Genomic DNA, 14686 nt, shown 5'->3' on the forward strand with positions numbered 1-14686 from the left:
TTGTGCATAATTCTTATTAACGACATTTTTTTTTTCAGTCATCTTAAAGCCAGATTTTACTTACTAAAACAGATCATTGGACGAATCTAAAGACAGAACATTCTATAAAACTAAAATAAGGACCTTTTGAAGTGGAAAAGGCAAATTTATCATTAAAGCGCACAGTATAACCTGAAAATTAATTTTAATTAGAATTATCAATTATTATTATTAAATTGTCCAAGACAAAATGTACCCTCGCGTTCAACTGAATTTCACGCGACACCGCGAAAATAAAACTCGTCTAAACTTCTAGAAAGTGCTGAAGTAAAAAATAGACTGTATCTTATTGATATTGAGTTTTACGGACTAGACAGAAGATTGTATTCAAGGCGGTTTGCTTGGACATGTTGCATCGAACGCTCGTATCAGTGTGTTCGTCTTGTTACTGAATGTAAAGAACATACAGACACTCAATTTGGGTCACTGGAGAAGATTTTAAACCTGGTTTTCAACAAGCGTAAGCACAAGCGCAAGCAATAGGGATGACCCAAGTGAAAACGAAATTCGACGTAAACAAAAGCACAAGTAAAATCAGCCGAACCTTCCAAACTGTTTAGGCGCGAGGTTATAAGGATCCAATGATTTCATTGGCTAAACATAACCACGTGTGGTAAATATGAATTATTATGTTTGCGCTTGTCCTTGCGTCGCTGGTGAAAACCAGGCTAGCTTAAGTGGCCAAACATAAAGTGTTTGATTTAGCTTCATTGTTTTTACTGCTAGATGGAATTTTCTTGATCAACATTCGCTTGCCAAATATCAGTTGTAAGTTAATGCTCTTACCTGCCTACTTAATGTTCAGCTGGAGTCCATACGATGACAAGAATTGCTGGCGATAAGGCCATTAGTGATCCCTGGAATTACTCGATTATGATCGCCTTTAAAACTTGTCGTTCGCGTATGAAATCTCTATCACGTTCCGGATTACTTTTTCCCTGAAAAGCAAGTAGAAGCCATGCGCCATAACATCGTCGATTTCTGTTTGCCCTTCAGATTTCCTCATGATAGGAATAACACGAAAAAATCCCTTGACAACGAGGGAATTTTTCATAATTCTAAAAGAGCAAAATGTTTGCTTGACAAAGTCTTTCTTTGACAATATTTTTTATGACGCAAGGTTCGTGTTCCTTCCAGTTCCTTATTTACCATGCGTCCATTGTTTTCAATAGTTCATTACGAATACTGACGTTTACGTCATACGTGTGTACATGCATGAAAGCTCTTCTCCGTATCCAGTGAAAAAGGTTATGTTCGTTTATATTTGTTTTCTCATCTCCAAACGTCAAGTTATGTTCAAATCAAAATTAGTGATACAATAATTAACTATGAAGTTAGTTCACCGCACTCATTTCCTTGTCGTTTACTAATTCAACAGTAATTATTTCGATGGTAAAGACCTTTAATATATTCGTTTGATATCACACGCGCTTTTGAACTGCTTGAATAATCAAGATAAACAAAACTCCATCTTCAGTCAGTCAAGGACATCAATATCTAGATCACTTTGATATTTTATACAAAAATAGAACTGAGTGATAGATATATGTTTACAAGTCGACTTCGAAGCTTAGTCGGCGAGTTTCTACGAGACTTACTACGAGGGAAGAAGTTAAGGGCGAGCTGCTAACGAAGACATCGAGCGAGGAAAGCAAGCGAGAAAAAACTACAAAAGAAAGGACTTTGCGAAATTGTAATTCAAAGCGATTATTACTCGACCTGCCCTAGCTGTTCTTTTTTTCCCTGTGTTAGCTCCATTCCCACTCACATTCCCTACCTACTGCTATCACCTTCTCCTCCCTCACTTAGCATTACACCCACTACCTTGGGTTACTTTTTGTCCACTACTATAACCCTCGCCCATCTCCCCTGGTTTTCTTCTTGTCTCGCCCCAAACCCTGTCCTCGCTGTGGGTCACGCTCTAGTTTCCCTTGCCCTCTCCTCCCCCTTGTACTTTCTTCCCGTTCCCTTCGATATCATTTTATATCTCGCCCTAGTTCCCTGGCCCTTTTCCTCGTCGCCTGCTTTTAGCGTACTTTTTGTCTCGTCCCAGTTTCTTTTGCCGCTCTTCTCTCCCTTACAATCTCGCCCCATTCTCTTACGGCTTAATATTTGTGTCGCCCTAGCGTATTACTCCCCCTTTAAATCTAACTCTTTTCTCTGGCCTTACTTTTTGTCACGATCCAGTTTCCAAGGCCTCCTTTTCTCTCCTCCCTCTTATAGTCTCTTCCCGTTCCCTTGATTTACTTTTTGCCTCTCTTCAATTTCTTTCGCTCTCTCCTCTCTCTTAAAGTTTCACCCAATTCTCTTCGCTTCTTTTTTGCCTCTCCAGTTTCTTTCGCCCTCTCCTCCCTCTTATAGTCTCACCCAATTCTCTTGGCTTACTTTTTGCCTCTCGTCACTTTCTTTCGTCCTCTCCTCTCTCTTAAAGTCTCACCCCATTCTCTTCGCTTCCTTTTTGCCTCTCCTCAGTTTCTTTCGCCCTCTCCTCCCTCTTATAGTCTCACCCAATTCTCTTGGCTTACTTTTTGACTCTCTTCAGTTTCTTTCGCCCTCTCCTCCTTCATATAGTCTCGTCTCATTCTCTTAGCTTCAATTTCCTTCGCCTTATCGTCCCCTTTCTGGTCTCGCCCCAATCTCACCGGGCCGGATCTTAGCTTACAATTTTGTCTCGCTCCAAGCCGCCATGCTTTTTCCTCCATCCTTTAGTTTTGGCCTATTCCTTTACATTACCTTGCATGATATATACTTAAGACTATAGGTTAGAGAAAATTTATCGAAAAAAAAATAGTCAAAATAAACAAAAATCGAATGAGTCAAATGATCATCTGTTCTCTGTCCGTTATCGTTTTCCACCTAAAGAAAAGAGTTTGACTCTTGGGAAATTTCACACCCAAATGGTTTTAAGCGTCAGAATTTGGTCCGTACTTTAAAAGGAGCTTGACAAGCCGGATTGAATGTTGCCTAATTCTCCTGGTTTTCTTCATATAGAAGCTCTATTTAACAAATAAAGAGCTTAAGCCATGTGTTACATTGTAATAAACACGACGGGCATTTGAGAACACGCCTGCGGCTTGTGTTTTCTACATTTCTCGAGTGTTCTCAATGTCTGGAGCGTTTTATCACAGTGTAATACACGGCTTAGGCTTCTTCATTTGCTTTATGACGTAGAGGTAATGTGGTGATAAACAATAAAACACGCTTTTTCTTTGTTTTATAGTCTGATAAAACATGGGTTTTTGACCAATCAGAGCGCGCACAGGGTCCTATCTATATTATAAAGGTATATGTGCTTCAAAGGTAGATATATAAACACCACCGAAATGGATCAGCATAGGAATGGATTAATTTACGTTTTTTGAGCTGTGTTAGTCTGAAATCGGGTATAGTTTGAAAAAGATCTGCAAGACAGGCATATTTAAAATCGTTGGACAGAATTTTGAAAAGGACCGGGAGCAACGTAAAAGACAAGAGAATGAGCTCTTCACAATGAGCTCTTCAATGAAATCTCTTCAGGGTGTGTAAAGAACAACAAAGTAAATCACATCTTTACCACTTTCACTAATGACATTGACAACCAATGTTCGTGTACACCTTTAATTTCATTTTCTGTTACATTTGTGCACCTTTCTAATCTAACGCCATTTCTTTCCCGTTCCCAGCTAAACGTTCAGCAGCTTTGTTGGGTCTCCACGTTGTTTTGCGCAGGAAGGGTTGCACCAAGCTGGAGGATTTTTCTCCCAGTAAAGATGGCCAGCCGTTTGAACAGCTTTGTGGTAGACGTCTGCACCAAACGTTTTACACCTCTTCACTTTATCAGCCAGCTTCTTCAGAAAATCCGCCACAGAAGAAAACAAAAAGCGTTTTCCTTTGACGGAGTTCTCGCACAGTTTGTACATGTCGCGTTTAAACGCGTCGTCACACTGCGCTTGGTTCCATCCATAGTGCTCACCCTGTGAACAGCGCAGATAGTTAGATATAATCCAAGGCCCCGCCCACACTACGCCAGAGAAATTTGGAAACGGCGTTTCCACTCTGAAAACGCATCAAATGTGTAAATGTTTTCCGTCCACACTACGCCGGAGAAGTTTACGAACGCGTCCATCACTGGTCATTTTGGACTGGGACTAGGAAATCACATGATTGTCGTAATGTTATCGTTTCCGGTTTTCAAATTGTTTTCCGTCCACAGCTAAATCGCAAAGCTGGCGTTTTCAGATTCTTTCGGTTTGAGGCTAGGGGCGTCTTAGAAAAGCTCCGTTTTCGTGATGCGGAATTAGTGTCGTCGGTAGACCTAACCGCAGAAGTAAAGCTGTGTTTTCAAGGTTCTCCGGCTTAGAGTGGACATTACCTAAACTATTGTTCCTCAGTTATCAAAGCTTGATGAAGAACGAAATACAAACAGCGCAGTAATAAGCAATGCATCATAAAACAGCGCATATTGTACAACGGAACATACATTTTGAACGTTGGGGAACGACTTTCAACATTTATATTGGTAAGGAGAACCGACGCGGGAACCTCATAGGTTATTTAAAGCTCAGCTCCTTCTTTGACTAAACGTATATAACTTATTGTCAAGCGTTTTATACATGAGCCTCTTGCTCGGGTATGGAGGGAAACCTCGTCCCACGTTTTTGCACTCCTTATTAAAGATTATTTCTTATTATTAAACTGATTGATTGATTGATTGACTGTTTATATCACTTGATATTCCGCGTTTTTATAATTGCTCTTAAGAGCCACTCTACCTAACCACCGCGTGAGGTGCGGCACAAGGTCGGAAAAATGGACCCCGTAATATTTCGTCCAGAGATAACCTATGGTATGCTAAGAATCGTGATATAAGTCTTAGGTTCTAGAGTTTTTACATTTTTGAGAAAATTACGAAAAACCGTCCACAACCCGTCACGCCGAAAAATCACAGAAATGAGGTCAAATTTCACGATCAGATAATCGAACTCGCGTGAAGGCGCATAGCAAATTATGGTTTTCCTTAGTTTATAATTTTATTTAGGAGGTATTGCTAAGCTGTTTGATGATATTTTAGACTTACAATTGTAATTCCGAATTCCTGGAGAGCAAGCGAAGAGAAACGAAGTTTCTAGACTTTGAAAATCAAAAATTCCATACCGTTTTCAAACATCTCGAAACATACTCGGTATTATGTCGAATTCTTTCAAAATTCGATTCTGGCAAGTGCAAGAGCTGTTTTTGAACATGATATAATTTTTTTCTTGGCAAAAGTTATTTCTAAGGCGAGCGACCCCATGCAAGTTGACCCAATTTGACCTTTCGAGGAGATTTTGTTTAATCAGGAAATGTAAACAATTCGACTAGCCTTAGCCCGCTTTCTGAGCAAATCACTGAAAAGCCTTGCCATTTCCCATTGAAACTACCCAGTAAACCTGAGATAAAACTTCGATGGCAGCTTACCTTCCAAATGGGTGTTTGAAGGCAAATAATTTTGATGTTCTTCGATAATATTCCTGTGTCTTGCTGCCGCGCTCAGCCACCGGCCTTTTCATACGGCTACGGCATTTTCTAAGTGTCACCTTTCTCTGGCTTGTGCAATATTTTTGCAGGACCTGGATCCATGTCTTGCATATAAAGCATCTTCTGGGTATCTATTGAGTTTTGTATTGAATATTTCTAATGAAAAGAGGCAAGAAGTAAAGGAACTGATTGAACTGAAAAATAGACCCCGATAGATGTCACGCAGTCTTTCCATCTAAGTGATCACGTGCCGCAAATACATCCGCGTGGATATTTTTGTCTTGCTCTTGTTCATTTCTTCATTTTCTTCCTTACTAGCATACAATGTTTTCGTTTTGGTTTTTTGTAACTTTTTTATTTGTAATCACAAGCCTATTTCGAAGGAGAGTTCTTTGTATGCAATACTTTGAATCGGTGTATGTACACGCAACACATTTATTTTTCCCATTTTCTAGTGACTGTGCAACAAGCTAGAAATCCTATCTAGTTTTAGCTCCAAAAGTCAAATGCCTGGGCAGGTCCATTGCTAATGATTTCGTAAAGCTAGATTAAAGGGAATAGTAATATATATATATATATATCTGAAAAAGGGCTAGTTACTGGCCGCAAAGCGAGTTTTGGTAATTTGTTTTAAATATATTTACCAATTTGCCCATGGCAGGTGAACACGCAAATAGGTCCTCTTCGTGGCGCATCTAACTTTTTAGGAATTATGTTCAACAAAATACTTTTTGATGCAGAAGTAGACGCACGCTTTTATGTGATTCTCGAAAACTATCCCTTTGGAAACTGAAAATGATTTGCTTTTGGTTTCGCGCAAGACATATTTCGCATGTTTCTTTTCGTACGAGCAAAGAGCTCGTAAAACTGTTTTGAGAGTTGCCATCGAGAGAGATCTAAGTTTAAAACAGATTATTACCAAACGCAAATAGATCTGTGGCAAACGCTTTGTTTACCTCTTAAAAAGTCCTAAATATAGAATTCTCACGGCGTTCGAGCTACATATTATCTTTTAAAATCGAACTTTTCGATCACTCGCCCGATAAGCGAAGCTAGCACATGCGAGGCTCCTAACTTCTTGAATTCGGCAAACCTTATTACGCGGACAAACTCCACTGGATTAACATCTTTACAACTTTACAAAGATATGTGCAGGACAATGGGTTTAGGTCTTTTGAACAGTGTAGTGTATAACCTTGAGCGCTCACTTTGTCAAAAAAATAATAAAAAAAACACACTTCGAAATCAAACGTTATCTACAATTCGGCTCCCGAGTAATTAGGACGCATGTGCTTACCTCTGCCGAAGTTGAGTCATTTGCTCTGCGTCATCGGTTGAAAAATTGGAAGATGGAGAGAAATTGCTCGTTTCAGCGGCTAGTTGGTGGCCAATGCGGTCAAGACCCTCGAAGCACTAAAGTCCAAGATTTAGTTCCCTTGCTAACTTGTAACAATGATATATCACGCCACAAAAGCTCGGTCATATAGACTTTCTTCTTAGAATCCATCATACTAAGATGCTGCAGGAGATTTGTATAAGTTTGCGCTCTGCAGGAAATTTGTTTTCCGGCTTGCGCCCGCGCAATTTTGTTTTCAAAATCTTCCAGTCCCACCCCCCCACCCCGTCACTTTAATAAAAAATGGAGTGGGCCTTCCTTTACCTCAAATACATTTTGTTTTCACTCGCTTTAAATTCAAAGTTAGCACGAGGGTGGGGTAGGGGACTAGCGAGGAGTGAATAGGGTGTGGTTATGAACTCTTGGCTATTTCCACTACCCACTGAGCTGAGCAATAGCTGAGTGCACTAAGGAGAAAAACGGGAACTTGTCCCCTTTTAACCTGAAAGAAAAACGTATTTTGAGCGAAAGCAATTGAGTAAATTACTGTATTAAATATTTTGAACAAAAGACATGAAAAAGTCTTGTGTATGTTTATATCATGATGGAAAATCTTAATTAAATTGCTGCAGTAGCCATGTAATAAACCGTTAAGTGCATTGCGTGCAACATCAGCAAAAAATGAAATTGTCTACATAGGAAAACTTCTTTCCCCCTCCCCCGTCAGAAAAAAGTTAATCACTTGGTCCGGAAGTGACGAAGGAAAGATTGCGTTACACTCACTAGACCGAGATTTACGTTAGATTTACGTCTTGCGCTTCAACCTCGTTCCCAGGGTCTCTTATCTTACCGCCCCCTGGCTCGCTCCAGGGGGCGGTAAGATGAGAGACCGTGGGAACGAGGTTGCTTGCGCTTATGAATTTTTTTATTATACAAGAAATTAAATGAATATCAAGAGGTTGCTCACTGAGAGGTAGATATTGCAACATATGGATTGATTTTCCGGATAAGTGTTGCACAAGCTTAGCCTGGAACCGGCGTAGAAGCTCGATGTCAAGATATGACCCTAAATTATAAAGCGCGGCGGCAAGAAATCAATGGAAAAACTAACTGAGAATATCAAAATTATTTGCCTTCAAACACCCATTTGGAAGGTAAGCCGTCATCGAAGCATTATCTCAGGTTTACTAGGTAGTTTTAAAGGAAAATGGCAGGGTTTTTCAACGGTTTGTTCAGAAAGCGAGCTAAGGCTAGTCGAATTGTTTACATTTCCTGATTAAACAAAATCTCCTCTAAAGGTCAAATTGGGTCAACTTGCATGGGGTCGCTCGCCTTAGAAATAACTTTTGCCAAGAAAAAAATTATATCATGTTCAAAAACAGCTCTTTTACTTGCCAGAATCGAATTTTGAAAGAATTCGACATAATACCGAGTATGTTTTGAGATATTTGAAAACGGTATGGAATTTTTGATTTTCAAAGTCTAGAAACTTCGTTTCTCTTCGCTTGCTCTCCAGGAATTCGGAATTACAATTGTAAGTCTAAAATATCATCAAAGCAACTTAGAAATACCTCCTAAATAAAATTATAAACTAAGGAGAACCATAATTTGCTATGCGCCTTCACGCGAGTTCGATTATCTGGTCGAGAAATTTGACCTCATTTCTGTGATTTTTCGGCGTGACGGGTTGTGGATGGTTTTTCGTAATTTTCTCAAAAATGTAAAAACTCTAGAACCTAAGACTTATATCACGATTCTTAGCATACCATAAGTTATCTCTGGACGAAATATTAAGGGGTCCACTTTTCCAACCTTGTGCCACATTTTTTCAATCTCATTCGGTCCCTATAGAGAGTCGTTCTTAAGCTCCCTGTTCTTGATCTCGGTCATTTACGAAGCCCCAAATAACATATGTGAAACACAGCTTGATATGTGCCCTTTTACAACGTCTTATCGTATCCAAATTCGCCATTAGCCAATCAGAGGCCGTGTCTACTGTTCTGATATCCTACGATATCAAGTCACTGACCTGATAAGGCTACGATATGATGCTCACTTGGCCGAATTTGGGTACGGTAAATACCTAACAGTACCTTCTTGGTACGCTTCGACTTCAGGCCCGTTTGGTCTTGCCATAGGAACCATGGCTCGACCAAAACTCGCCTGATATTCCTCCGAAGGTACGATCATATAGGTATAAATATTGCACGAATCAGCAAACTCGTGCTGAATCTTACACAGCTATAGCAGACATCGTGTTTGACGCAGGCTGGAGTGAAAGTCTTTTTGTAAATGAACGGAAGGTTAAACGGTACACTGCAACCATTAGTCTTTATGTAGCAGTTGGACTGTGACGTCACTTCCGGGCTCATCAACAGGATCATCAGCAAGATGGTGGCTAGAATTGGTACCATTCTCATTTCGACTCTATTAAGAGATGAAAGATAAAAAGATAAAAATTCGACATTTTTAAATTCATTGTAAATCCATCTGGCGCCATTTGATAGAGCGGACTAAATGTCTTTCACCTCAATGAATTCTGCAGTAGGAAGTGTTTTGTGGTATCACCGCTAGTTTAGCTTCGAAACGAATTCCGCTCATTCAACTGGTCAGACAACCTCATATATTTCAGTATCTTGCGAAGAAATTCTAGTTTTTCTCAGAAATCACCTTATATTTCAACTGCTTTCAAGTGTCCGGCTATTTATAAATCCGAACAAAACCTGATGTTGGCCTCTGGTGTTTTAGTTCAAACTTTAAATTGTGTAAGTATCTTACACCCTCTGCACCCTACCCCTTCTGTTAGTTCTTTCTTAGTGATAGTGGAATATAGTTCGTGACTAAAAAAAAATAAAACGTACACGCGGGACACAGTCTCGATGATATTCCTGTAATTTTGGTCAATACCATGCTTAAGGTGTAACTGTGCATAAGATGCTCCTCAGTAAAAACGAATTGCAAAGGGAGAGCAAATTGAGATTACTTTTGGGGGATTTTTCCAAGATGTAACTGACTAAAGAATTTGAAAAATTAACGTCTACTTGACTCATTCAATTTGACTTCTCAAACTCATTAATAATTCATCAAGTTTTGACAATGGAAATCATGACCGTGACGGTGTTTAGATATCTGATCTAAATTAGCATAGATTTTTACGATTTTATTTCTCCGTTTTCTCCTTAGTTTTAGTTTCGATTGAGAAGATATATCAAACACTCAAGATAGTGTTTGAGCGCATTTCCAAACACCTAGAAGTTCGTCAAATATACTCCTCTGCACGTCGTATTTTCAACTTTCTTCTCGGTGTTTGGAAATGTGGTCAAACACGGTCTTTCGTGTTTGATATGTTACAAAACATTATAACACTCCTTTTATAACTTCAGTGCACTTACATAGGGATTTTTAACAAAACTAAAACATTATCATTAGGTTTCCATCGGTGAAAATATGTTTCTAAGGATTGACGTTTGGACGTTAATCGAGATAGCTTATAGTGTCCCCGTTTAGAGCTTGTTATCTAACTTCAAATCTTTGCTTACCTTGTTTAGTGAAAATGAGAAATAACTAGTATACACTGTAAAATGATTTTCTCCTACTAGTACTTACTAAAGCTTTACATGTTGTCTGACCAAAGCAATTTCTGTAAGCCTTTCAGGGAAACAAAACGTGTAACTTAAAAATTGCATTGTGTTTACATACTTATCTTCGAATTCTTCACTGCCCCTCGAGATCTTCAATCTTTGCAAAGCGGTAACTCAAAAGGCGATATAGCGTGATAAACGAACTCGTTTTATATTGCAGGGTTAGCAATTAACCGATACATCCATGTCTCTCACTGGTTAATGAGCTGTGATAGCCTCAAGCACACGGACGCCTCAATTCTCTAGTACCACTTCAAATATCATGTGCGTGCTATTCCATTTAGAATGATAGAGCCACTTTAAACGATATAAACAGTGCTCCTCGCATAAATAAATTCCGAAAAAATTAAATGCTTATCAGCTGGGCCTGTCAAACACATTTCGTGATCATTTTTAATCCACCCAAATTGGCAAAGGTTTAAGAGACATCTTTTGACGACACCTTATTCATCACGTAACGATAAGAAAGTGCCTTCGATTGAATAGACTGTATTTTTTGCCACTGTCTTTGCCTCAAATGAAGCTCTCAAAAATAAAATTTCCAATAATGGATTCCTCTTTTGGAATAGTAATCATTACGGACCGGATGGGTAACATTTTTTCCAGATATACTAAAAAATTCCCCACACAAGTATGCCGTGCAAATAGAATCCTGCGCTCTGGTTCAAACCAAGTTAGCAGCTTTCCGTTACACATTCTCACCTATTATTCTCACCTATAGTTTACATATTCTCACCTAGACTTGTATTTCCGGGAACTGTGGTGATTTAAATAGCAAACAAGTCTGTAAATATATATCATTCGACAGGCGCCAGGTCAGAACTTATCAGGACAATATCGCCCCAATTTTTTTTGTTCCAGTTGTTTTGTCGTACGACTATGACAAGTTTATTCAAAAAAGTTTTAATTCACCAAACTGTCGGCGAGACATGAAGGAGTTCTCAGAGGTCAGGGTGACTGTGGGAAAATTTATCTTTTTTATAATGACTTGAAAATTAAGCAAACGCACGAAATTAATTTTATGAGCAGTCCATCTTAGGGGTTCTTATTGAAAAGTTCAGACCGCATACGAAACCAATCAGATTACTAGATAATATATATATCGTGCTTTGAACAAATTTTAATTAGCCGTAGTTGACACGAATCGTGGGTGTCACTGAAAATTCGTGTTTTTATTAAAGTTATATTGATATTTGCAAAGGCTTTGGTTTGACGACTTTAAAAAACGCTCAGACAACACGGAATCACAAACAATCTGGTGAGAATTGGCCCTCTGATATAATACTATCTTCCGAAAAGAACGATTATCTATATATGTTTTGTGCCGGCAAATAAATGGATGGTTGTTGTTGTTCTATAAACTCTACCGAGATTGTTAAGGAAAAATTGATCATTTAATTTTGATTCACTTGCCTTAATCGTAGCTTAATTGAAAAAACTTGCTTATTTTATGGTTTGTCAAACATAATTTGTCCGGAAGAAAAAAAATATTATCATACATAGCATAGAGGGTTGTTCGGGGGAAGTTGCCGTCGCTAATGATGTGTGTGAATCTAACAGACGGAGCTAGGGAATTCGACCTAACAAAAACATCAAACCCAGAAATGTTCGCAGACACTGATTATGCAACAAGCCGCCATCTTTTTATTTAGTGATGACTAATTGAATATCAGAGAAGACCTTGTCGGGAAAAGATAGGCGGTAACCTGGGGATGAGTCAGGGGGAAGGTGTTGCTGATTACATATCATGTCCACTACAAGAAGTATGACCATAGTTAATTGAGGAGAATGGTTATGAATCCCGGTAACCATCAAAGGAGCAAACAAAGATGCCAAGATTTATGTTGGAAGGTCTACGACCGTGTATAATCTAATGTTAATCTTGCACTATGCATGAGTTACGTCACCAAAACGTTCCCATTGGTTAGTTCCTATTGTGTCTTGTGCACGGTTAGGGCTAAAAACCCAAACAAAAACAAACAATAAAGAGCCTAGTCTGGCCTCATAACGATTCCTCTCTGTTAACTGTGAACGACGAATTCACGTGCATTGACTTTCAAAGTCTCTTGATTGCGCCCAATGTAACAGGCATTTTTCTAGAATGATTTCCTACACTACATAACAATGAGGCAAGGCTGATTACTACGTAGAAAGGGACAACGACATGATAGCGCCAAAACTGAAAGCCAAGAATTGCAACCGTGGACAGCTGTTTCGACCTGGTTGGGTCTCGACAGCCTGGTGTAGCTGCAAAAAAATAGAACAACCAGCTTAAGGAGCAATTGTCTGGTAATGACCTCAGAAGAAACTCAAAATCGAAATCTATACTATTTTCATTAACAAGTCGCACTTTTTCGGGGCTAATTCATGAAAAGAGAGAGAGAAAACGACAGTAAATGTTCGGGAATAGACGTATTGATTTTTTTCTTTTGAGTTATGTCCAGGAGAAATTTTGACATTCAGGGGTATGATATTCGTTTGCTATTCTTCTCCACGACTCAACAAAAGAACACGAAAGAATTCATGAATCTCCATCAGTATAGCTGTTTATTATGACCAGCTAGGGAATGTACACTATTATTTTTCTGGTCGGCATTGTTTTGCTTTGTTTCTTAGCTACAGTTTTAGCCACCCAAGACCTTCTTGGGATCACCAAGGCTCTTTGTGCACGCATAATTTCTCGAAGTTGGCATGGCCAAAATAGTAGACCGCGTTGTAATAAACATCTGCGCCAGCCTTGCACCGCTTCACCTTGTCCGATACCACTCAGTTGAGCCAATTCCACACGCTTGTCAGAAACCTTTTACCCTTGGTGCTCCGCTCGCACTTTCTGTACTTGTCGTTTTTGAAAGCTGTATCGCCTTGTGCTCGAGTTCAGCCGTGTAGTTGACCCTGTCGTGAGAAAACTGTGCAATAAAGTTTTTCGCTGACTTTGAAGCAATAAAATTGAATATTTATTAGCTCATTACCTGTGAGCTGTCATAGAACTTGGGATACGAGTCAAGAGGCCGCTGCTCCATACACTCTTTTTCATAAGAGTATATTTTATGAGAATATCGAGCCCGAAATTTGCGAAATTTTAAGATTATTTTTAGAAGAAACCCGAGGCTTAGAATTTGAATTGAATACAATTATGTGTGTTGAAAATTTGTAAATACAATACAGTTTTATCTTTTTAACTAAATCGTATATAATTCTTCCTTTCTCTAAGAGACAAATCTAGACAAAAAGGAACAAAATTAAAACAGCACTAGCGGTATGTTCGATGCTAAATTCATTTCTGCAAGAAGTTATATCCTATAATCAAAGAATATTCATAAAACTGAATATTTTCAGCCTAAAATCGACAGAAAAAGAAGAATAATCAGCCTGGACGGGGAAAAAAACAACTATTTTTGTAGTAAAAAAAGAGTATCAGAAATTTTGTAATAATGCAAAAGCTCAAAGTTTGGTCATGTTTAGTCTTCATAGATTCGAGACGTCTGTTATTTTTCCAGTCTCAATATAGAACTCTGGTCTGCCCGATAACTTAGAGACGAAGTGAATAATTATTGCCTATTTCTTCACGTATATTAAAATCAAATGCAACTGATCTTACACAACTGTAACAGACGTCGTGCTTGTTGCAAGAAGGGTTAAACATTGTTTTGTATGGAAACGGACAGCCACACGGGATTCTGCAGCCATTGGTATGCACGGGACATGAGCTTGCGGTCGGGTTTGCCTTCGCTCCAAGGAAAACAAACATCAACATGCAGCACACACAGGGCGGAAAGGCGAGTCAAACTATCTGAGTAGAAACATTTACAATAAAGGGGAGGAATTACATTGAGTACAGGATTCTGGGCTATAGTGACCATCGAGGGGTGCGACCATCGAGTGGTGCGACCATCGAGTGGTGTGACCATCGAGCAGTTCTTTCATCTCATACTACTTTGTTATACTGTTCAAGGCATGCACTGTCAAAGAAAGTAATTATCTAACTCTGAAAACAGAAGAGAATTAAACTAAGGGTACTTACCAATATTTTCTTCCTCTCTCTAGAGACCATGGAATAAAACCGAGTCCCTTACAGACTTGAAATACGGTCCTGATGGGATAGAACCAGATGTTCTTACTTATGCCTTTTCAAATCGTAATTTCCGTATGTTCACCAGCTAAGTATTTCAAGTGG

The 14686-nt window shown here is 39.0% G+C and overlaps 1 protein-coding gene, 1 long non-coding RNA gene and 1 pseudogene across 4 annotated transcripts in view; 1 reads left to right on the forward strand and 2 right to left on the reverse strand.

Moving 5' to 3' along the window:
* Window positions 1-4729, forward strand: part of LOC149106246 (uncharacterized) — a 19736-nt gene extending 15007 nt beyond the window's left edge. Inside the window, exons 2-3 of the long non-coding RNA XR_016209706.1 lie at window positions 3260-3322; window positions 3702-4729. This is a non-coding gene — a long non-coding RNA (uncharacterized LOC149106246). The remainder of the gene's footprint in view (window positions 1-3259; window positions 3323-3701) is intronic.
* Window positions 3623-14588, reverse strand: LOC110059110 (uncharacterized). Of its 3 annotated transcripts, none has more exons than XM_089297816.1 (3): window positions 14534-14588; window positions 9109-9298; window positions 3623-3992 (listed from the first exon to the last, which is right to left on the reverse strand). In XM_089297816.1, the coding sequence occupies exons 2-3, from the start codon at window positions 9289-9291 to the stop codon at window positions 3702-3704; spliced, it is 474 nt and encodes a 157-aa protein (XP_089153942.1). In that variant the 5' UTR covers window positions 9292-9298; window positions 14534-14588; the 3' UTR covers window positions 3623-3701. The 3 variants fall into 3 exon arrangements, with proteins under 3 accessions (XP_089153942.1, XP_020621451.1, XP_020621452.1); XM_020765792.2 differs by lacking the exon at window positions 14534-14588 and adding an exon at window positions 11249-11400; XM_020765793.2 differs by lacking the exon at window positions 14534-14588 and adding an exon at window positions 10571-10705.
* Window positions 13041-14527, reverse strand: LOC149106247 (conodipine-P1-like; annotated as a pseudogene).
* Window positions 14589-14686: the final 98 nt, after the last annotated feature.

This window comes from Orbicella faveolata, unplaced genomic scaffold, assembly GCF_042242905.1.
Source record: "Orbicella faveolata isolate gen_17 unplaced genomic scaffold, um_ofav_v1 contig_3, whole genome shotgun sequence".
NCBI lineage: Eukaryota > Metazoa > Cnidaria > Anthozoa > Scleractinia > Merulinidae > Orbicella > Orbicella faveolata.

Coding starts and splice junctions, on each gene's coding strand:
- LOC110059110 (XM_020765792.2), bottom strand. CDS start 11,313: ATGATATATATTTACAGACTTGTTTGCTATTTAAATCACCACAGTTCC. Junction 9,299..11,248: donor TCCCGGAAATACAAGTCTAG/GTGAGAATATGT, acceptor ATCTCTTAATAG/AGTCGAAATGAGAATGGTAC. Junction 3,993..9,108: donor ACGATGTCTGCTATAGCTGT/GTAAGATTCAGC, acceptor CGCTGTTCACAG/GGTGAGCACTATGGATGGAA.